The sequence below is a fragment of the Anolis sagrei genome, chromosome 7 (assembly GCF_037176765.1).
Source record: "Anolis sagrei isolate rAnoSag1 chromosome 7, rAnoSag1.mat, whole genome shotgun sequence".
Taxonomy (NCBI): Eukaryota; Metazoa; Chordata; class Lepidosauria; order Squamata; family Dactyloidae; genus Anolis; species Anolis sagrei.
Window position 1 is genome coordinate 24,468,891 of NC_090027.1, and position 24,490 is coordinate 24,493,380.

General features: G+C 42.4%; 1 protein-coding gene across 1 annotated transcript; it reads left to right on the forward strand.

The window, feature by feature from the left end:
- The first annotated feature begins 3,276 nt into the window (after window positions 1–3,276).
- SH2D6 (SH2 domain containing 6) lies at window positions 3,277–24,428 on the forward strand. The gene is made up of 12 exons (XM_067470608.1): window positions 3,277–3,391; window positions 4,544–4,560; window positions 6,137–6,272; window positions 8,030–8,088; window positions 9,145–9,214; window positions 11,771–11,884; window positions 13,142–13,170; window positions 13,488–13,533; window positions 19,287–19,318; window positions 20,133–20,216; window positions 20,328–20,486; window positions 23,911–24,428. Exons 2-12 carry the CDS (start codon window positions 4,558–4,560, stop codon window positions 24,025–24,027), a joined length of 849 nt encoding a protein of 282 aa, XP_067326709.1. The 5' UTR covers window positions 3,277–3,391; window positions 4,544–4,557; the 3' UTR covers window positions 24,028–24,428.
- Window positions 24,429–24,490: the final 62 nt, after the last annotated feature.

The following is a 24,490-nucleotide window of genomic DNA, read 5'->3' on the forward strand; positions in this document are numbered from 1 at the left end:
TTTTAATGTGGATAGAAGTGATTTTAATGTTTGTATATATTTATGGTTTTTTTGTTCCGGCATTGAATGTTTCCCGTATATATGTTGAGCTCCGCCCTGAGTTCCCTGCGGAATGAGAAGGGCGGAATATAAATGTTTTAAATAAATCTATATAAATAAAAATGTAATGTTCGTCTGTGGGATTAACAGAACTCAAAAACCACTGGACGAATTGACACCAAATTTGGACACAACACACCTAACAAACCAATGTATGTCCTTCACTCAAAAAATTGATTTTGTCATTTGGGAGTTGTAGTTGCTGGGATTTATATTTCACCTACAATCAAAGAACATTCTGAACCCCACCAACGACAGAACTGTGCAAACTTGGCACACAGTTCTCCCATGAACAACAGAAAATACTGGAAGGGTTTGGTGGGCAGTGTCCTTTGGTTTTGGAGTTGCAGTTCACCTACATTCAGAGATCACTGTGGATTCAAACAATGATGGATCTGGACCAAACTCTACACGAATACTCAATATGCCCAAATGTGAACACTGGTGGAGTTTGGGGAAAATAGAATCTTGACATTTGGGAGTTGTAGTTGCTGGGATTTATAGTTCACCTACAATCACAGAGCATTCTGAACCCCACCAATGTTAGAATTGGCCCAAACCTCCCACACAGAAAAGCCATGTGGGCCACAGCAATGCGTGGCAGGGGACGGGTAGTCTATATAAAGAAAAATGTAATGTTTGTTTGTGGGATTAACATAACTCTAAAAACCACTGGACGAATTGACACCAAATTTGGACACAATACACTTATCAGGCCAATGAGTGATCATCACTCATAAACCACTGAAAAACATAGCAGAAGGGACTGAAAAAGCAACAAAAAAAAACCCAAAAATTACAATGCATGTGCAAAACCACACATATACACAAACACACATATATACACACATATATGCATATACACACACAAAACACATACACAGAAAGGGGGAAGGAAGGAAGGAAAGAAGGAGAGAAGGAAGGAAAGAAAGGGTAGAGAAGGAAGGAAGGAGAGAAGGAGGGAGAGAAAGAGGGAAAGAAGGAGGGAAGGAGAGAAAGAAGGAAAGAAAGAAGGGTAGAGAAGGAAGGAAGGAGAGAAGGAGGGAGGGAAAGAGGGAAAGAAGGAGGGAAGGAAAGAAAGAAAGGTAGAGAAGGAAGGAAGGAGAGAAGGAGGGAGAGGAGGGAGAGAAAAATGGAAAGAAGGAGGGAAGGAGAGAAAGAAGGAAAGAAAAAGAGAAGGAAGGAGGGAGAGAAAGAGGGAGAGAAGGAGGGAAGGAGAGAAGGAAAGAAAGAAAGGTAGAGAAAGAGGGAGAGAAGGAGGGAAGGAAGGAAAGAAAGGGTAGAGAAGGAAGGAAGGAGAGAAGGAGGGAGAGGAGGGAGAGAAAGAAGGAAAGAAGGAGGGAAGGAGAGAAAGAAGGAAAGAAAGAAAGAAAGAAAGAAAGAAAGAGAAGGAAGGAGTGAAGGAGGGAGAGAAATTATTTAGTGTAATTATATTATTGTGTGTTAGTGATATGTTGATTTTTCGTTATTGCCTTATTGTGAATTGTCTTTTATATGTTGTACACCGCTGTGAGTCGCCCCAGGGCTGAGAACGGCGGTCAACAAATGCAGTAAATAAATAAATAAATAAGAAAGAGGGAAAGAAGGAGGGAAGAAGAGAAGGAAAGAAAGAAAGGTAGAGAAGGAAGGAGAGAAGGAGGGAGAGAAAGAGGGAAAGAAGGAGGGAAGGAGAGAAGGAACCAAAGAGAGAAGGAAGGAAGGAGACAAGGAAGGATGGAACCAAAGAGCAAAGGAAGTGAGAAAAGAAACAGATAGAGAAGGAAGAAAGAAGAAGAGAAAGAAAAAGAGAGGAGGAAGGAAAGAGGGAGGGAAGGAAGGAGTGAAAGAAAGAAGGAGGAGAAAGAGGGAGGGAAGGTTTGCCACAGCAACGCGTGGCGGGTACAGCTAGTAATAAATAAATAAATAGTCGGGAGGACTTGCGATATCAAAAGTAGCAGGGAAGGGTATTGATGCCATTTCATTCTAAGCTATTTTATTTCCTTTGCAGAACGCCTTTGGGAAGAATAAGACCCCGTGAGTAGCTGCTTCTTTTGGATCTTCTGTGATTTGTAACAAGGGCCAGGCAGAAAAAAGGTTGGATTACAGCAATGGCTCCCAACCTTTTTTTTGGGTTTATCCAGAGATCACTTTGATTTTTTTGTTGCTAGCAGGGACCACAAGGTTCAAAAATAATAAACCGTGTTAATCTAAAAACACACTTTAATCAAAAGTTTAACATATTCCTTAAACTTAATAGTAACATGAATTAAGACAGCGTTTCTCAAACTGGGAGTCGGGACCCCGGGGGGGGGGGGGGGTGCAAGGGGGTGTCAGAGGGGTCGCCAAAGACCATTAGGAAACACAGTATTATTTTTTTATTAATCATTTTAATATAATCTTTATTGAATATTTTCATAACACAATATAGCTGAAAAATAGTAACAAGCTTTTAAAATACCGATCTAAAATAGAGACCGTAGAAATAAAATACAGAAGGGACAAAGCAAAGATCAAAGGAAAAAAGGAAAGAGAAACGGGGGGGGGGGGGGGACAAGAAAAAAGAGAGAGAGAGAGAGAGAGAGAGAGAGAGAAGAATAGTTCCTCTTCGGTCCAACTACTGGGTTACCTCGATGGGGGCTTCTTCCTTTTCCTTCTTTTGTAGTTTTTCAGTTTCCATCCTTTCTTTTCTTATTTTGTCTTACTTTTTATTATATTGTGGGGCATTTCTATACTTATATATATCCTACTTTTTATATTTTATTTTAGATATTCATTTGTCATTTTCCAGTCTGTCTCTTTTTCTATTTTCCCTTTATATTTTTGTAGTAAATAGCTTAGCCTATCCATGTGTCTTATACCCATGATTTTTTTTGTTCCAGTCTTCTATTGTAGGTATTTCCTTTTTTTTGCCATAACCTTGCATAGCAAATTTGCTGTGCAAGGAAACAGTATTTTCTGTTGGTCATAGAAGTTCTGTGTGGGAAATTTGGCCCATTTCCATAATTGGTAGGGTTCATAATTCTCTTTGATTGTAGGTGAACTATAAATCCCAGCAATTACAACTCCCAAATATCAAGCTCTATTTTCCCCAAACCCCACCAGTGTTCACATTTGGGCATATTTAGGATTTGTGCCCAGTTTGTGCAGGGGAAATGCACACATATATATAGGAAGAGAGATGTCTAGATAGATATAAACATCTTTCCAGCACCTAATGGAAAGGCTACATGATTGCATGAAATATTAGAATTTGCCCATGTCTTCTATTCTTTCTCAAGGTCTCAGATTCCACCAGTGCCTCCAAGGAGACCAGGTAAGCCACCAATGGTTCACACTGGCCCGACTTGATGGATGTCCTTCTTTCCTTGCCTCTTTCCTACCTCTCTCCCTCTTTTTCTTTCCTTCCTTCTCTCTTTCCTTTATCCTTCTCTCCCTTCCTTCTTCCTTCCCTTTCCTTCCAACCTTCTCTTCCTCCCCTCCTTCTCTTTCCTTCCTCCTTTCCTTCCTTCCATCCAGGCATGTAGCTGGGGGGGGGGGGGGACATGACCAAATTCTCATGATGGTCCGCGAGAAGGCCTTACTGGTGCATTATTTAAACTGTTATGTTTATTCATATCATGATCTGATCACCATACTCAATATATCCCATATGCATGGGGGTATTGGGGTAACGCTACAAAAGGTTTGCTAGGGTAGACCCTCTTTCACTCAGACTCAGCCTCCCCCCCCCCCCCGAAACAAACTCAGCCCACCCCCACCCCCGAATCGAAATCCTGGCTACGGGCCTGCTTCCATCTTTCCCTTCCACCCTTTCATCCTTCCCTCCATTTTGTCTTTCCTTCCTTCTGTCATTTCTCCCTTCCCTCTTTCTCTCTCTCTTTCTCCATTTTATCCTTCCTTCTTTCCTCCCTCTTTCACCTTCCTTCCTTCCTTCTTTCCTTCCTTCTCTTTCATTTTTCCTTCTTTCTCTCCTTTATCCTTCCCTTCCCTCCATCATTCTCTTCCTCCCTTCCTTCTCTTTTACCTTCCTCCTTTCTTCCTTCCTTCCTTCCTTCCCTTTTGTCCTTCCTTTCCTTATTGTTTATTGTTTACACATGGTTAATGTGTATTGTTTGAAAATGTGAGCTGCTTAGGGAGAAAAGCAGGATATAAATAATTATATTTATATCCTTGCTATATTATTATATTATAGTTATTATATTATTATATTATAGTTATTATATTATTATTATTCCTTCCTTCCATCACCGGGCAACCAGTCCTCCTAGCAGGAAGTGCTAGTCTGTGGCCCCCAAGTTAGAAAGTTTGCCCGTGCCTGATTCTAAAGGGTTGTTTTCTTGTTCTCTCTTTCCCCTTCCTTGATCCCTAGGGCCGGAAGGGAGTGGTGGCCTCATATCGCTCCCAAGTTGAGCTCATTGTCTTGCTCTGAGAACCAGACTGACTCAAATCTCTTTGTGTATTTCAGAAAACCAGCAGCAGATGGTAAGCAGTTTATTCCAGTTTCTGGACTTCATCACACTGAAGCAGGGAAGTGTTTGGTAGAGTATGTTTATCATAGTGCTCACTCATATTCTGTTTAGAAATGAAATGGATTATTTTCCTACCTTCATCACACTGTTAAATCTATTTGTGTGACTCAGTTGTACTTAGGATTCTTCAGTGGATTTGCCATCACACTGAAGAGCAGCGTTTCTCAACCTGGGGGGTCAGGACACCTGGGGGGGTTGTGAGGGGGTCGCCAAAAGATCGCCAAAGACCACCAGAAAACATATATTTTTGATGTTCTTACGAATCCCTTCAGCAAAGAAGGCTGAAGTTCTCTCTGTCTGTCCTTCTCTTCCTTTTTGGAAACAGACGTTGAATCCTCCCACCAAAAGCCCTCCTCCGCTGTGATTGGCCAGCCTCTCAGCCAAGGGAAGGGCTGTTTCTGAGACTCCAAGCGAGGAGGGGAGAGCAGGCGTGTGCAGCGCATGGCAGCATGGTGCGCATGTGCGGGCGAGGAAGAACATGGGAGGCTGGAGGGAGGCTCATGCCACCAAGTCCCTTCAAGGCATGAATGTTCTATGTGGGAAGTTTGGCCAAATTGATGGGGTCCAGAATGTCCTTTGATTGCAGACGAACTATAACTCCCAGCAACAACAAGTCCCAAATGTCAAGTGTTCACATTTGGGCATATTGAGTTATTCGTACCAAGTTTAATCCAGATCCATCATTCTTTGAGTCCACAGTGCTCTCTGGATGTAGGTGTACTACAACTCCAAAACTCAAGGTCAATGCCCACCAAACCCTCCCAGTATTTTCTGTTGGTCATAGGAGTTCTGTGTGCCAAGTTTGGTTCAGTTCCATCATTGGTGGAGTTCAGAATGTTCCTTGATTGTTGGTGAACTATAAATCCCAGCAACTACAACTCCCAAATGACAAAATCAATCCTCCTAACCCCCACCAGTATTCAAATTTGGGCATGTTGGGTATTTGTGCCAAATTTGGTCCAGTGAATGAAAATACGTCCTGCATATTAGATATTTACATTACAGTTCATAGCAGTAGCAAAATTACAGTTAAGAAGTAGCAACGAAAATAATTTTATGGTTGGGGGTCACCACAACCTGAGGAACTGTATTAAGGGGCTGTGGCATTAAGAAGGTTGAGAAACATTGCTCTAGTGCCTCATCAAAGTAGATAATCTAGAAATCTGTAACAATGTTGTCTTAGTACTATATTTGTATAAGGTTGGCCTATACCAGGCATGGGCAAACTTCAGGCCTCCAGGTGTTTTGGACTTCAACTCCTACAATTCCTAACAGAATTATAGGAGTTGAAGTCCAAAACATCTGAAGGGCTGAAGTTTGCCCATGCAGGGCCTATACTGACTCATTGTTTCCCCAATATGTCAATTATGGGGTCTTTCCCAGTTCTACCAGTAAATTCCAAGAACTAGGCTTCTGGATGCAAAGCAAATGCTCTACCTTCTGAACTTCAGCCTCTTCCTAGGATCCTCACTCTTACATTTGCATTCAGATGCACAGGAGCATCATTCAACTTCCTCATAATGGCTTAGATTCACAGGAATAGTGACGCTGAAGAGGAGGAGGAAGAAGAGGACCACTATACCTACGAAATCCCCCCAAGTGAAGGGCAAGGCAAGATGTTGGCTGCAGCCCACCAGCTGGAAGCTGCAGAGAGCATGTATCTTGGTAAAGTTATTGGCTTGAGTATGGATCTGGCAATAATAATTGGTTGGGGCGGTTGGGAGAAATAATACAAATATTTATTATATTCTTTATTTATACTCCATTTTGCTTTCTTGAACAAGACTCAAAATGGCTCTTGGATACTTGGAACATAAGAGGAACCCATATCCTACATCTGTTTCCATTATTTTCATAATTCACAATGTTAGAAATCTACCTTAGAAGCTCTGTCCACACTCAAGACATTTATAGGGTTTCTCCTCAGTGTGAGTCCTTTGATGTTTGTGTAGACTTCCACATTGAGTGAAGCTCTGTTCACACTCCAAGCATTTATAGGGTTTTCCCCCTTTTGATTATTATTAGTCGTGTCAGGAGCGACTTGAGAAACTGCAAGTCGCTTCTGGTGTGAGAGAATTGGCCGCCTGCAAGGGCATTGCCCAGGAGATGCCCGGATGATTTGATGTTTTTATCATCCTTGTGGGAGGCTTCTCTCATGTCCCCGCATGAGGAGCTGGAGCTGATAGAGGGAGCTCATCCGCCTCTCCCCGGATTCGAACCTGCGACCTGTTGGTCTTCAGTCCCACAGGGCTTTAACCCACTGCGCCACCGGGGCCCCCTTTTGATGTTTGTGTAAACTTCCACGTTGAGTGAAGCTCTTTCCACACTCCAGGCATTTATAGGGTTTCCCCCCTTCGATGTTTGTGTAGACTTCCACGTTGAGTGAAGCTCTGTCCACACTCCAAGGATTTATAGGGTTTTCCTCCTTTGATGTTTGTGTTGACTTCCACATTGAGTGAAGCTCTGTCCACACTCCAAGCATTTATAGGGTTTTCCTCCTTTGATGTTTGTGTTGACTTCCACGTTGAGTGAAGCTCTGTCCACACTCCAAGCATTTATAGGGTTTTCCTCCTTTGATGTTTGTGTAGACTTCCATATTGAGTGAAGCTCTGTCCACACTCCAAGCATTTATAGGGTTTTCCCCCTTTGATGTTTGTGTTGACTTCCACATTGAGTGAAACTGTCCACACTCCAAGCATTTATAGGGTTGTCCTCCTTTGATGTTTGTGTAGACTTCCACATTGAGTGAAGCTCTGTCCACACTCCAGATATTTATAGGGTTTTCCCCCATTGATGTTTGTGTAGACCTCCATGTTGAGTGAAGCTCTGTCCACACTCCAGGCATTTATAGGGTTTTCCCCCTTTGATGTTTGTGTAGACTTCCATGTTGAGTGAAGCTCTGTCCACACTCCAGGCATTTATAGGGTTTCTCCCCAGTGTGAGTGCTTTAATGCATCTTATTGAAGATGGTCATTTGATGTTTATGTAGATCTGAATTATGAGTGAAGCTCTGTCCACATTCCGGACATGTATAGGGTTTCTCTCCATTCTGAGTCCTTTGACGTAAATGTAGATTTGTACTCAAAGTAAAGTTCTGTCTACACTCCAGGAAGTTATATGGGGATTCTCCCCAGTGTGAGTGTTTTAATGTATCTTATTGAAGATAGTGGACTCTCCTTTGTGGGAGGTTTTCAAACAAAGGTTGGGGAAGCCATAACTCTGGAGTGCTTTAGGTGAATTGGGGAGTTGGGGTAGATGGTTGTTGTGTTCTTTTCCAACTGTACAATGTTGTAATTCTCTAGCATCACCCGCCCTCTTTCTTTCTCTCTGACTTATGGTTAGTAAGTCATTTAATTTCATGGTGAAATAGCACAATGAGAATAAAGTTATGTAATTCAATTCAATTCTGTCTCTTCCTTTAGATCGTGCAGCTGCAAGGCGCTGCTCTGAACCAAGTAACCTCCAGCCAAGACCCAGGATGGTGAGATGTGTGCTTGAGAATGTGAAAGGGCTTCCCTCTCGATGCAAATTCTCTCCAGTGATGAGAGTTGCAAACAAGAAGGATTTCAGCTTCCTGCTCAATTGTTAAAATGTTGATAAAGGACCTCATCACACTAGAGAGTGAATCCGGTTGCTGCCTCCTACAGAATTAAATTCAGTTGCTGCCTCCTGGGGTTTGTAGTTTAGGGAGGAGTCTTTAACAGTCTCACTAAAATACAAACCCTTGAATTCTGCAGGAGGCAAAACCGGATTTAAAGTGGATTCATTGAAACTATGATGTGCTCCTTTCTTTAGCCGGGTGGACCGCTGGGGCCTTACTTTGAAGCTCAGGAGTCCCGAAGACATCTCCAGATTGAACATCAAACAATAATTTTATTTTCTCAAAGTCCTTGTCAGGCTTGGCACAACTTGTTGAGGTTACAAATACAAACAGTCAACTTATAAAATCATGTGGCTGTTCCTTTCTGACTTTTCCCTTCAGCTGCTGAGTTAACTTCTTCCAATGGTGGAGAAATCCTGGAATTCTCTCTACCCTAGCCCTGAGTCGCTATACTAGAAAGAGCAGGTCTTTCCCTATCTAAACTCAAAGCTAGCTTGGAGGCGAAGTAGTTAGAGCTTCTTCCAATGGCAGAGAAATCCTGGAATATTCTCTTGCCCCAGTGCTGAGTTGCTATTTTAGAAAGAGCAGGCACTTCCTGATGCGCCACTCTAGCCTGAGGTGTTGCCTTGCCTTAAACCTCTGAGTCCCTGTTTTTGGTATTCCAGGTGTCTAGCACTGCGTCAGACGGGTAACAGGAGGAGACTCCGTATTATCCAACATTTTCGTTTCTCCGACGTTCTGCTAGCCTGTTTATGTTGCATAAGTGAGACCCTACTGTATTGCCTTCATGTTGTGTATATCAAATGTGCGCACAAAATAAATGCACGTCATGTTTAGACTTAGTTCCCATCTCCAAGACATCTCATTTTCTCAACTCCTTGAAAGATGATTGAGGGCATTACATGGATGATACATATTAACACACCTTTCTTGCAGTTTCTGTCAAAATCTGGGACTGACAGAGGCATTGTGGAAGAAACATTCAATTTTGAAGCCTTAGAAAGAGGTAAGAAGAAGAGACTGCAAAAACCGTAAGGAGTACCTAAGAGAGAATGCCTCTAGACCAGGGGTCCTCAAACTAAGGCCCGAGGGCCGAATGCGGCCCTTCAAGGTCATTGACCCGACCCTCACTCAGGGTCAACCTAAGTCTGAAAAAACTTGAAAGCACACAACAACAACAACAACAACAACAACAATCCTACCTCATCAGCCAAAAGCAGGCCCACACTTCCCATTGAAATACTAATAAGTTTTACTTGTTAAATTTGTTCTTCATTTTAATTATTATATTATTTTAAAGTGTTTTTTGCGCTACAAATAAGATATGTGCAGTGTGCATAGGAATTCATTCATGCTTTTTTCAAATTTATAATCTGGCCCTCCAACAGTTTGAGGGACTGTGAAACGGCCCTCTGTTTAAAAAGTTTGAGGACCTCTGCTCTAGAACATGGCCATATAGTCCGGAAAAAGCCTACAACAACCCAGTAAGGAGCACCTTTTTGGTTGTTGTTGTTCATTTGTTCAGTCGTTTCCGACTCTTTGTGACCTCATGGACAAGTCCACACCAAAGCTCCCTGTCAGCCGTCAATACCCCCAGCTCCTTCATGGTCAATCCAGTCACTTCAAGGATGCCATCCATCCATCTTGCCCTTGGTCGACCCCTCTTCCTTTTTCCTTCCTTTTCCCCCAGCATAATTGTCTTCTCTAAGCTTTCCTTTCTTCACATGATGTGGCCAAAGTACTTCATCTTGGCCTCTACTATCCTTCCCTCCAACGAGCAGTCAGGCTTTATTTCCTGAAGTATGGACTGGTTGGATCTTCTTGTGGTCCAAGGCACTCTCCGAATTTTCCTCCAACAGTTCAAAGGCATCTCTCTTCCTTCGCTCAGCCTTCTTTCCCTATGGTCCAGCTCTCACATCCGTAGGTTACTATGGGGAATACCATTGCTTTGACTATCTGGATCTTCGTTGCCAGTGTGATGTCTCTACTCTTTACTATTTTATCAAGATTGGTCCTTGCTCTCCTCCCAAGAAGTAAGCGTCTCCTGATTTCCTGGCTGCAGTCTGCGTGTGCACTAATCTTTGCATCTAGAAATACAAAGTCTGTCACTGCCTCCATGTTTTCTCCCTCTATTTGCCAGTTATCAGTCAGTCCGGTTGCCATAATCTTGGTTTTTCTGATGTTTAGCTGCAACCCAGCTTTTGCGTTTTCTTCTTTCACCTTGATTAGAAGGCTCCTCAGCTCCTCCTTGCTTTCGGCAATCAAAGTGGTATCATCTGCATATCTAAGGTTGTTAATGTTTGTTCCAGCAATTTTAACCTCAGCTTTGCATTCATCAAGCCCCACACATCGCATGATGTGTTCTGCATACAAGGTTGGGTGAAAGTAGACAAGCCTGCCGTGCGCCTTTCCCAATCTTGAACCAGTCTGTTGTTCCATGATGAATTCTGACTGTTGCTACTTGGTCCTTATACAGATTCTTTAGTAGAGAAACAAGGTGATTTGGTATGCCCATGCCACCAAGAACTTGCCACAATTTATCATGATCCACACAGTCAAAGGCTTTAGAATATTCAATAAAACAGAAATAGATGTTTTTCTGAAACTCCCTGCCTTTCTCCATTATCCAGCATCCAGATATTGGCAATCTGGTCTCTCCTTCCTCTGCCTTTTCTAAACCCAGCTTGTACATCTGGTAACTCTCTCTCCATGTATTGCTGGAGTCTTCCTTGCAGGATCTTGAGCATGACCTTCCTGGCATGAGAAATAAGGGCCACTGTATGGAAGTTTGAGCAGTCTTTAGCCTTCCCCTTTTTGGTATGGGGATATAAGTTGATTTTTCCAGTCTGATGGCCAATCTTGTGTTTTCCATATTTGCTGGCATATGGCATGCATCACCTTGACAGCATCATCTTTCAAGATTTTGAACAGTTCCGCTGGGATCCCGTCATCTCCTGCTGCCTTGTTGTTAGCAATGCTTCTTAAGGCCTATTCAACCTCACTCCTCAGGATGTCTGATTCTAATTCACTCACCACACCGTAAAAACTATCCTCACTATTATTATCCTTCCTATACAAGTGCCAAGTTTGGTTGAATTCCATCGTTGGTAAGTTCAGAATTGTCTTGGATTGTAGATGAACTTTAAATCCCAGCAACTACAACTCCCATGACAAAATCAACCCCACCCAAACCACACCAGTATTCCAATTTTATGTTTGAGGGTCACCACAACATGAAGAACTGTATTAAGGGGTCACAGCATTAGGAAGGTCTTTGGTGACCCCTTCTAAACCCCCTTGCAACCCCCGCCCAAGGGGTCCCAACCCCAGGTTGAGAAACACTTTTCTATGTATGAACTTCGCGCCCATAACAGATTCTTAAGTGAAGACTCTGGCACAATAAGTGAGACTTCACTTAAAATTGCAATATTTTGTTGCAGCCTTGTTCTTTTTTTCTCTAGTCCTTTTGGCCAGCATTGTTTTCTCCCCTCCACAGCCTGGCTTCCCTGGTTCCACATGGGTCAATAAATGGTAAATCGGTTGACATTTCTTTTCTTTCCAGCTCTGCAGAAAGGGATAATGAAAAATGCCATGGGGCTGCCTCTCTCAGCTCGCCGAGTATCCCTTCCAGTGTTACCTTCCCCTGGATTCGAAATAAAGGATGCTACAAACAAAGGTATGTAGAATTGTGTCTCCTGAAATCTGGGCAAGAGTTGGGTTGTGGTGCTGAAGGATGATATAATAATAATAATCTATACACATAATAAAAGTGAAAATATGCATATATGTGTGTGACTGGGGTCTCCACTTACACAGACAAGTTCCCACTTCCACAAATAGCTATAGCTCTCAACACGTAGGAAACACCAATAACCCTCCCTCCAATGTCATTGCAGGTTATAGTGAGCACCATGAACATGTCCAAGAGCCCTTCCAATGTTCTCCACAAACACCATACTGCTCACCACCCAAGTGAAGACTTTCATATAGGGACAATTTCATTCTAGATTTTCTACGTAGGAAATACCAATGACCCTCTCTCCAATGTCATTGCAGGTTATAGTGAGCACCATGAACATGTCCAAGAGCCCCGCTAATGTCCTCCACAAACACCACACTGCTCACCACCCAAGTGAAGACTTTCATATAGGGACAATTTCATTCTAGATTTTCTATTTTTCCTCCACCACAGACATCCCAGTGTTTCTTACTCTCTCAATTGGTGTGGCATTTGCATAACCCTGCCCACTGCTCCTCCCTTAACCCTTTCCTATTTTTTTCTATGGCACACAGCAAACAGAGGAATCGATCAGCAACAGACCATACTAGAGAGGTTTGGGGAGAATTCACCATGATTTATAGGAGCTGTAGGTACTGAGATGTATAGTTCACCTGTAATCTAAGAGCATTCTGAATTCTACCAACGATGGACCTAAACCACACTTGGGGAAACTGACCTTTCTTTCTGGAAGTTGTAATTCACCCACAACCGATGATGGACCTGGACCAAACTTGGCACACAGAACCCCCACGACTAATTCAGCCTACTGGAGAGGTTTGCGGGGACCAAGTCACCATAGTGGGAGTTATAGTTTACCCTACAGCCAGAGAGCACACTGAACTCCACCAATGATGCATTTAGAGCAAACTTGCCCAACATAACCAACTTTAAGTACTGATGAAGTTTAAGCATAAGCAGCTGAGGGGGGAAAGGAAGGGGCTTGAGACGGTTAGGAAATGTGGGAGTTGAACTCCAAAACACCTGGAGGACCCAAGTTTGCCCATGCCTGTTCTAACCCCAATATTCCCCATCTCTGCTATATTTCATGACCCTCCAAGCATTTCTCTTCTCAATAGCATTCAATTGCTTTCTGAAATAGGTAAACTTGTGCTTGTGTGTTGAATTGTGTCAAGCTTGGTTATCTCTTTGCAGATCCTTTCCTGCCCTTGAAGGAAGACAAGGTAATTCAGATTGCATCAGCTGGAGGCATTATACATCCAGCACATTTACCATTTCAGAGGTTATTGCACTTTGTTAACACAATGCTTATCAAAGATAAGAAAGAAAAATACTACTACTTTTGTAGCAGTTTTCTGGACTCATGTAGTGGTCCTATTTGCCAGTGAGGTCTTTGGAGGAGCAGGATGAGCAGAATTCCTCTTTTAAACGTGAAATCCAGTGCTTTGCCTTGTACTCCAGCAAAAATACCAGGCATAAAATAGCCATGCTTCACGATTAGCTTCTCTCTGATCCAATGTATCTCTCCTTCTGCCATCAGGAGTCTCATGAAGAGTCCATTTATCTGGAATGTGAGCCTGACACAGGTAAGACACCCATTCAGTCTCACCTCTTGTCATTGTAAGGAAAGGGGCATATTTGGGTGATAGGACATCACATTTGGCAAACAGAAGGCCGCATCTGGTCAGTTAAAATTATGAGGATTGGATTGAGATGGAATTTCCCTTATTCAAAAGGCTTAGGATCAAAAATATTTGGGATTAGGGACCACAGTAGTGCAGCGGGTTAAACTGCTAGTTGCAGGAAATCTGCTCATCGGAGGGTTGGCAGTTCGAAGCCATGAGCTGGAGTGAGTTCCCGCTGTTAGCCCTAGCTTCTGCCAACTTAGCAGTTTAAAAGCATGCAATGCGAGTAGATCAATAGCTGCCACCTCAGTGGGAAGGTAAAAGGGCGCCCCATGCAGACATGCCAGTAAACACAATTGGAGATGCCTATGAACAGCGGGCTCCTCGGCCTGGAAAAAATGGAACAACAGCACCTCCCCATGGCCGGAGTTGAGCATCACCTCCCAACGTCGAAAATGAAAAGGGCAAGACCTTTACCTTTGACTGTGTATTGTATGTCCTTGTTGTTCACTGTGTAAAAGACACTGAATGTTTGCCTTATATGCGTATACTGTAATCCGCCCTGAGTCCCTCTGGGGAGATAAAGCAGAATATAAATAAAGTGTATTATTATTTTGGAGTATCTGTGGGTGCATCTGCACTGCAGAATTAATGCAATTTGACATAACTTTAGCTGTCATGGCTCAGTGCTATGAAATCCTGGGAGTTTTAGTTTGTTAGGTACCAATATAATTTGACAGAGAAGGCTAAACGGTTTGATAATGTAGTCTATGCACATTCAGAAGAAGACCTACAAGCCACTCTAAACACCTTTGCAGAAGCATACAGGAAGCTCGACCACTCATTGAACATATAGAAAACCAAAGTGCTCTTCCAGCAAAAGGCACCAGCCAATCCCTCTGCAATGCCAGAAATACAGCGTAATGGTGTAATGTTAGAAAATGTTGACCATTTCCGCTTCCTTGGCAGCCACCTCTCCACAAAAGTCAACGTTGACACTGAAATATAACACCGCATGAGCTCTGTGAGTGCAGCATTTTTCCAAATGAAGCACTCTGAGGACATCCGTAGGGAGACCAAGGTGCTTGTTTATAAAACGATTGTCCTTCCAACCCTGTTATATGCCTGCAAAACGTGGACTGCCTACAGATGTCACACTCAACTGGACCAAGCTTGGCACACTTAAGTCACCAGGCTGAGAAAGGCAGTATATAAATACGGCAAATAAATAAATAAATAAATAAATAAATTCCTGGAATGATTCTATCAATGGTGCCTCCGAAAATCCTGCAAATCTCTTGGGAAGACAGGCAGACAAATGTCAGCATGCTGGAAGCAGCAAAGATCACCAGCAATGAAGTGATGCTCCTTCACCATCAACTCCGCTGGACTGAATGCCACATTGTCTGAATGCCCAATCACTGTGTCCCAAAGCACTTAATATATACTCCCAACTCAAGAACGGAAAATGTAATGTTGGTGGACAGCAAAAGAGATTTAAAGATGGGCTTAAAACTAACTTTAAAAACTGTGGCATAGACACAGAGAGAGAACTGAGAAGTCCTGGCCCTTGAGTGCTCCAGCTAGACGTCAGCTGTGACCAGCAGTGCTGTGGAATTTGAAGAGGCTCGAATGGAAGGCGAAAGGGAGAAACTTGCCAAGAGAAAGGCGCATCAAGCCAACTTTGACCGGGAACATCTTTCACTTGGAAACTGATGTCTTCACTGCAGGAGAACATCCAGATCAAGAATAGGTCTCCACGGCCACCTACGTATCCACCACCAAGACGCTGCACTTGGAGGGCCATCATCCTCAGGCTACGAGGGATCGCCTAAGTAAGTAAGGGTGCATCTACATTGCAGAAATAATGCATTTTGACATAACTTTAGCTGTCATGGCTCAATGCTATGGAATACTGGGAGTTTTAGTTTGTTGAGGCAACAATACTATTTGACAGAGAAGGCTAAATGCTTTGTAAAGCTGTTGTTGTTGTTATCCCACTTTTTCTCTCAAAAAAGAGACTCAAAGTGGCTCACAACAAAATCAATTCAATACAATTGGAACCCCAAAACAAACAAACATTAAAATGGAATCAAACATAAACAGCAACTTTTTCTTGGGCCTGATCCATGTTGTTTCCTTCTAGCCTCATCGCCTGGCAGAAATCTTCCTATACCTCACCTTTTGAAGCAAGGAAGGTACGTATATACCCCCCGCTCCATTTCCAGAATTGTATGAATTTGGCAATAGATCTCATGTCTCAGCTTTGTGTGCCCGTTGCACCCCAGGCCTAGAAACCCCTATGCCCACAGCACCACACAACAGTCCAGAGTAGAAGCAAACACATAAAATATATGAAAATCAGGAATAAGGATAGAAGATATATAATCCAGGAAAGGGTCAGCAATAGGTGATAACCAGGCAGTAATCCAAATTTCTCATGAGAATCCCAAGGTAATATAATCCAGCATAGTGTAAATCCACAAGCAAAGGTATATTTAGTAAAACTTGAGCAAGAACACAAAACAGCAGCATAGAAAGCTTCCAGGATACTTGAATGCAAAACCAAGGCTTCACTTGCAACAAGAACAAGAGAACTCAGGCCTAGCTTCTCCTTTGAATGCTACCTTGCCTGAACTAACACTCAGGAAAACAACTTCCTAATTAATAAGTATAAAGAAGTGTACGATATCAATCTCGCCACTGGTACCAATTATAGAGAAGTGCACAATTATATCTTATTATAAATCATACCGCTTACCACCAATATAACGAAAAGCAAGTGATCTAACACCAAGTATCTCACAGCTGAACACCACTGTAAAGGATTATATGTAATATCACACCACTGGACACTGGTGTGGTAGCGAGATGATGTTAGGTGTGTGAAATGATAGTGAACACTGTTTGTCTTTTAATCTTCTTTAAGTTTAATGCTGCCACCAACCCAAGCTGCCTTAGGATTTTTAAAATGAGTTTCTGAGGTAAACCTTTCCCACTTCCACCAATATTGCTCTCCCCCTACCTCCCAAAATGACTGTTTGGATAAGAGACCTTTCTGTGGTATCAGGATGTTAAAGAGGCTGGAATTATCACAAAGGATTACAGATAGATTGAGGAACGATAGAGACCTTTTTGAAAGTTAAATAGAAAAGGATTTATTTATAAAAACAGACAACTAACTTCTTCTGAGAGGCACAAAATGCTTGACTTGTTACAAAAGTGTACTATAGCTTGATGGTTGCTGGAATAAGTTTCTTCACTTAGTTACATACAGATCTAATCAAACAGATATAGCTGCTGGTTACAAAAATCCTTCACTCTACTTCAGAGAAATAGTAATGAATCACTGACTAACCTAACCTAGGTAGTCCCCTGAGTTATCAACTAACTCTTCCCGGAGTTCTTGCGGCTAACTAACTCAGTCTAGAGAGCTAATCCCTTGTGCTATCTCCCACAAGAAATCAGGTAGCTGTCTGACCTTTCCTGTCAGCTAATCAGTCCTGTCTGACACAGACACACTCTCTCTGAAAACCCAGTTTCCAAAAACACTTCTTTTCCCACCAGCTCCCAATTCTCCTCTTCACAGAAGCTGAAATCTTTTCCCTCCTAAGGCTTGGCTCCTCCCATCTGTTCTAGCCAATCCCAGGAGACCTCAAACTCCTCCCATCTTCTAGCTATCCTCACTCAAGATGGCTGTTTCCCTGGCTTACACTCTCAAAATGGAGGTTTGCCCTACTGTTATCCAGGCTTCCTTTTCAGATTACTAGGTAAGATTCACTACAATAAGCAGCCATGAAGTTATTTTGTTTCAACTTCAACTTTCCCATGTAGATGCTCTGACCAGAGGTGTCTATTTTGTGCTCTAATCTATAAACAAAAGCTTTTACTTACCCTCATAGCTCCAGGTGTTTTTTTCCTGGGAGCCCTCTGTACCACTTAATTCTTTGTCCGACTTCTTATCTAATGTTGCAATTTCTGGCTCATCTGCCTGACCTTGGAACCTTGTACTTTCTGAGTCAGGTTTTCCCCAGAGAAAACCATCATTCCTCTTACTTGAACTTCCATCACTTTGTGCCCCAGGAAATCTCATAGGAAATCCCACAATTCTCTCCCAGCCTTTGGGCCTCCAGGTGTTTTAGACTTCAGCTCCAACAGTTCCTAACAGCTGGTAAACTGGCTGGGATTTCTGGGAGTTGAAATGCAAAACACCTAGTGGCCCAAAGGTTAGGAACTACTGCTCTAAACCATCAGTGAACCCATTAGCCTCAGATTTAGGCTGTACAACAACACTGCTATAAATTGCAAGGCTGATACCTGATTCCAATTCTGATTTTTTTTCTTTAATATTAGGTCAAAGATCTCCTCACCTGGACTCCAGCAGGTGCGTATCAAGTCTGTGATATACTGAACGTGACACAAATTTAACTGACTGAAAACTGGGGCACATAGTCACATTAACAACAGAATGTGGTTAACATGGCAAAACTGATGAATGACTTTTATTTTTCCTTAATGAAACTGATTAATTATCATAATTGATCATGTATTATTAATAAATAATCAGAGAGAAGTCGTAGCAGTTTGCTTTTTCTTAAGCCTACAGGGAAGGGCAAGATCCCTAGTCTGACATTCTCTATATTCCCTTTTTGTCTAGGTATTGACAGAGAACTCATCGGATGGTAAGTTTTCCTGAGGGCATATCAGGTTACCTTGCATGATTATGTGCTGACTTTGAGGACAGGGGTGAGTCCACAATTTATTGCTCTTACTTAAATTTTAATAAATTTTAAAAATCCACCCAAAAAATAAAAAAAAACACGGAGTAGAATAAAATTAATTAAACAGTATTAAAATAACCCCTTAATTATCTTGCCTCATAGCTTTTCCCCAATCCCTGTATCAACTTCATATATGTATACACATATACACACTATATTAGCTTGTGTACCCAGTTAGTCAGTAGGCATAGTTCTATTACTATATTGAAACACAAAGCAGTAGTTTCTCTGTCCCTCAGGTAGCTGACTAAACTCAATCTCTAGTGCAGACATGGACAAACTTTGGCTCTCTCTAATGGCTGTTAGGAATTGTGTGAGTTGAAGTCCAAAACACCTGGAGGGAGGGTCAAAGTTCACCCATGCCTGCTCTAGTGGCCTTTTGGGGTGACAGCTGGCTCTTTCCCACAACCCTTCAATGACCTCTTGGGGTAACAGTGGGCTCTTTCCCGTGATCCTCCAATGGCCTCTTGGGGTGACAGCTGGCTCTTTCCCACAATCCTTCAATGGTCTCTTGGGGCGACAGCTGGCTCTTTCCCACAATCCTTCAATGGTCTCTTGGCGTGACAGCTGGCTCTTTCCCACAATCCTTCAATGGCCTCTTGGGGTGACAGCTGGCTCTTACCCACAACCCTTCAATGGTCTCTTGGGGCGACAGCTGGCGACAGCCGGCTCTTTCCCATAACTCTCCAATGGCCTCTTGAGGTAACATCAACTTCTGTTAAACAGAGACAAATATATTTAAGATAAATGATACCAAGAAGTGACTACCATACAGGCAATCTGAACATTTTGACTAAAATTCAATTCTTGTAATTTCATATTTTATACATCATATCAACATATGTCTATAACCTTTGCACTGATAGTTCTTTAGTCATCTTTGCCTACTCAAAATACAGCCCTACAATCCTGACGTGTTCTTTCTCTTTTCAGGTGGTAGTCTGAAGAGTGGATCCTTGCCAGAGGTAAAATATGGAGATTATACTGTTAGAGCAAGGCCTGAACTTGGAGATACTCATTTTTTGAGTGTAAGCCACACAATCGCAATTTATATCAGTGATTCCCAAACTCTAGTTCTCCATGTGTGTTGGACTTCAGCTTCCAGAAGCCTCAGTTGCCTTGGCTAATGATGAAGTATGTGGGAGCTGAAGTATTTGTTTATATGAATATAAGTTTATATGAACAACAACAAAAATAACATCCTGAATTCTCTATTGATTGAATTCTGAAACAGTAGCTATCTGTTGTGTTTTCAATACAAATATAGGCAGATGATAGAGTTCTAGGCTTTGCTCATGTGGGAAAACAGTATGCCACTTGTGGAGGAATGAAAATCACACGTAGTTCACGTTTTACCAGCCCATACACTGTATTGCCAGAGAAAGAAAATATGCTATGCAGATGATCGGTAAAGAACAAGAATTTTATTCTTTGTAATGCAGAGCAACATATATACAGTCATGTGAACAGTTGTATTGACTCACACAATGTCCTTTGAGAGAGATTTAAATGGTATCCATGTGGAAGATTCTCTTCCACCAGCTTATGAAGCAAGAACTATCTCTCTCTGCAAACTCCTGCACGGCTAAAGCCCAAATATGTAACTGTTGCCAAAACTCCCAGGCTCAGCTAGCTTCTTGGGCGTGGCCCAACCAATCAGCCTTGTGCTTTGCATTTTCAGTGAACACACTCACCAACTGATTTTTACATGACCTAACACCACTGTGACAACTGTGTTTTAACAATTGTGTCATCACCCCTGTTGTGTTTGTCATGCAGGAATGTGGCATGCAAAACAAGGCCTGGTATGCAGGCAGCTGTGACCGGCAAACGGCTGAGGCTGCCCTTCTCCAGTATAACAAGGTAAAGGGGTACATCAAAACGATGTGTGTGTTCCCCCCTCACCAAAAAAGGGAGTTCTAAATCCTTTTGGAGTCAGCCCCTCTAACCCTAATCTTTGGGCCTTTATGGCAGGATAGCGCCTACCTGGTGAGGCGGAGCTCGCGATACGGTGGCAACCAGCCCTTCACTTTGGCTGTGCTTTACAAGAGCCATGTCTACAACATCCCCATCCGCTACATTGAGAGCAGCCACCAGTACTCGCTGGGCAAGGATGGCAGGAGCCAGGAGGAGGTAGGACCCTGGTTTGCAAGGCAGACCTTTCTGGTGGGATCCAGATTTGAAAATATGGACAGTGGCTAATATCCCACATCAGGAAACATACAACTGGCACCTAGAGATACATCTCTGTAGCTATGTCCCCATTGCTGCCTCTGCAAAAACACACCTTTGATTAATTCACCCTATTGGCAGATTTGACTTTTACAGATATCGTTAAACTGTTCTTTCTAGGAATATCTAGATCCCCCTATAGCAGGCATGGGCAAACGTCAGCCTCCCAATGTTTTGGACTTCAGCTTCCACAAATCCTAACAGCCTCAGCCCCCTTCCTTTTCCCCCTCAGTCTTTTCCCCCTCAGGGTGGCACAATGGGTTAAACCCTTGTGCTGCTGAACTGCTGACCTGAAGGTTGGCAGTTCAAATCTGCGAGATGGAATGAGCTCACTGTTAGCCCTAGCTCCTGCCAACCTAGCAGATTAATAATAATAATAATAAATTTTTTTGTTGTGTCAGGAGTCGCTCCTGTTGGCCGTCTGCAAGGACGTTGCCCAGGGGATGCCTGGATGATTTGATGTTTTTATCATCCTTGTGGGAGGCTTCTCTCATGTTCCTGCATGAGGAGCTGGAGCTGATAGAGGGAGCTCATCCGCCTCTCCCCAGATTTGAACCTGCGACCTGTCGGTCTTCAGTCCTGCCGGCACAGGGCTTTAACCCACTGCGCCACCGGGGGCTTCCCATAATAATAATAATAATAATAATAATAATAATAATAATCTTTATTTGTACCCCGCTACCATCTCCCCAAGGGACTCGGTGCGGCTTTCATGAGGCCAGGCCCACAATACATCAATAAACAAACATCAATAAACAAAACATAATAAGCAAACAATACAATACAAATCATATAAATCACATAAACAAAAATAAGCAATAAACAACGGTGACGTATAAGCATTTAAAATCAATGGCCGGGCCAAATGTAAACGATTAAAGTTAAAAAAATAATGCTGATGTGAACAAGGTAGGATATAACTGGGATAGGATTTCCCGAGAGAAATAAGGGAACGCAGTGCAAATGTGCAAATGTGAGTAAATCAATAGGTATCGCTTTGGTGGGAGAGGGCAGAAAGACATTCCAAGTAGTTATGCCACCCACACGACAAAAAAAGTGTCTATGGATGCAGACTCCTCACTTTGGAAATGGAGAAAGAGCCCCTCTCCCGGAGCTGGTGATGAGCACCGCCTCCAAAGCCAGAAATGAAAGGAGAAGCCTTTGCTTTTGCCTGTGTGTTTGTGTCTCATTGTATGCCATTGTAATAAGGCACTGAATGTTTGCCTATGTCTGCTTATATACTGTAATCCGCTCTGAGTCCCCGCGGGGAGAAGGGTGGAATATAAATAAAGTGTTGTTGTTGTTGTTGTTGACACAAAAGCACAGTATGTCACAGCAAACAAGATCTATATGCTGGATTTTGTATCACAAAATCATAAGTCGAACACTTCCCAAGCGTCTAGGATTGTGTGATGTATTTTCGAATGATGCATGCAGATCCAAGTCAGGTGGCCTTTTGCAGTTGACAGATCGTGATTTTGTCGATGTTTATTGTTTCCAAATTTTTATTATTATTATTATTAACTTTACTTATACCCGCAAAATCTCCCGAAGGACTCGATGCGGCTTACAAAGGCCAAGGCCGCCAACAATCAACAACATACAATACACAATAAACTCATAAGCAAATAATAAAACATCAAGCAAAACAATAGAACAGTAGGACAATAACATCGTGAAGCAATTAAAACCTAAAGGCCGGGCCAAATGTAATGGACAAAATTTAAAAATGCTGAACTTGACAGGTAATATGTAGAGGTATATGGAGGTAGGTGCAATGTGCAGATAATCCTGAATCTCTAGCAAAGTGCATTTGGGACTTGAAGCCAGGAGTTTCCTATTCTGGAAAGGCACACTGGAACAGCCAGGTCTTCAGGCTCTTCCTAAAGACAGCCAATGTTGGGCCTTGTCTGATGTCCTTGGGGAGAGAGTTCCAGAGTCGGAGGGCCACCACAGAGAAGGCCCTGTCCCTCATCCCCACCAAACGCGCCTGCAACGCAGGTGGGATCGTGAGCAGGGCCTCTCCAGATGATCGAAGGGAGCGTGTGGGTTCGTAAATGGAGATGCGATCATGCAGGTAGGCAGGTCCCAAACCGTTTAGGGCTTTGTAGGTGAGCACTGGCTGAGATCTTTTGGCACGGCACCCAGTGCGCCAATGACCACTGGGACCTCCTGTACTGGTTTATGCCAGAGCCTTTGTGTGATGAAGTGTAAATTTTTATCTACAGTTATGTATTGTTATAGATAAGTGTTTGTAAGGGTAAGTATATTATGTTGCATAATAATGGGGGATGGTAGCCAGTTCAGCTCGCTTTGAGCTGAGTTGCTATGGAGAGTTGGCAGAGCAGCCATTTTAAAGCTGTTAGTCTGTGGTCGGTGACCTGCAGAAGTGGCTGGTTCTGTTGTGTGTGGAGAACTAGTGAGGATTCTGTAGTCAAAGAACTACAGGGGAAGCCTGATTCTTTGGTATTAAGAATCAGGAAGCTTTTGGCTTTGAGCCAATATAGTTTAGATAAGTCGGGTGACTTATTTATATTAAAAGTAACGGTTGTGGAAAAAGCGGGGAAGCCCTAATAAGCATCTTTATTGTAACAGAACCATCATAAAGAAAGGATAAGTGTGTGCCTGACATAATCTGTTAAAGAAAGAAACATCTTTTTAAAGGAACTAAGTTTGAGACCTGTTTGTCAGAAGAATTAGACCTCCTAAGAGTTATTTAAGAACTGTTACAAATGTAACCTTTGAAGAGCTGTACCTCTAAGAGTTTGAAACATTTGAAACCATCATGCTTCTGTACCTCAATAAACTTGTTAGTTTCTTTTTAAAGTCAAGCCTGTGTTACCATTCCTTTCCAAGTCAAGTCATGCTACATATTGAAGAAAGACCAAAGCAACATTACAAGCTATTGGTTGTGTCATCAATTTAATAAGCCCTCACAAAGAGGTGACTCCTTTTTACCAACTCTCTACATATTGGTAGCAGTTATATTTATACATCCTTACAATTTGGTGGCATCACTACAAATTAGTGGCCAAGCCTTTACAATTAGTAGCAGTAATATACGCGCTCCTTCACACTTTGAAGTTCTATGTTGAGGTCTTGATAGCGGCTGAGTTTTTCCTGTTGTTTTTCCTCAATGTGACTGTCACCTGGTATGGCGACATCAATAATCCAGACTTCTTTCTTTTCCACAATTGTGATGTCTGGTGATATTATTATTATTATTATTATTATTATGTTATATTATTATTATTATTATTATTATCATTATCATTATTAGGCACTGATCTCTTTTCCTCCTCTGTCATTCCCTTCCCTTTGCCAGCTCTTTGATAGTGTTTCCAGCATCATCCAGAGCTACACAGAGCGGCCCATGACATTGATTGACGGCAAGACTTCCGCCAAGGAGCAAACCTGCCTGGTGTTTCCGGTGAAACCATGATGAGCAATGGACTTCATCCCCAAACTTGAAGGCATCAAACAGCTCCTTTTTCCTTCTGGAACTACGCTCGGCCAAAATGTCAGAATTCAGTGTGATTATCCTTGTGTTTTGCAGTTTCGTTTTTAAACAAACGTCCTCCCAAAGGCCAAAGACCACAGAATACACAATCTACAATCCTGTTGTATTGATAAGGAAACTGAATGAATGGCAGGCACAGGAAGTGACTGGAGAGGAGCATTTGTTTTCCCTTTAAAAGTGTCTAGTTTGCCAAAAGCAAGAGAATTATTTCCTCCTCTCCTTCCCATTTTTATTCTGGCTCTATTTCCCCAACACTTTTAATTATAGAATCCTGTGTTTTGAAGAGACTCATCTTAAAATAAAATACAAGTACATTGTTATAATTGTTTTAGTCTTTTCTTTCTTTTTAACCCCGTGGTTTATTTTGTTATGCTTTTATAGAATC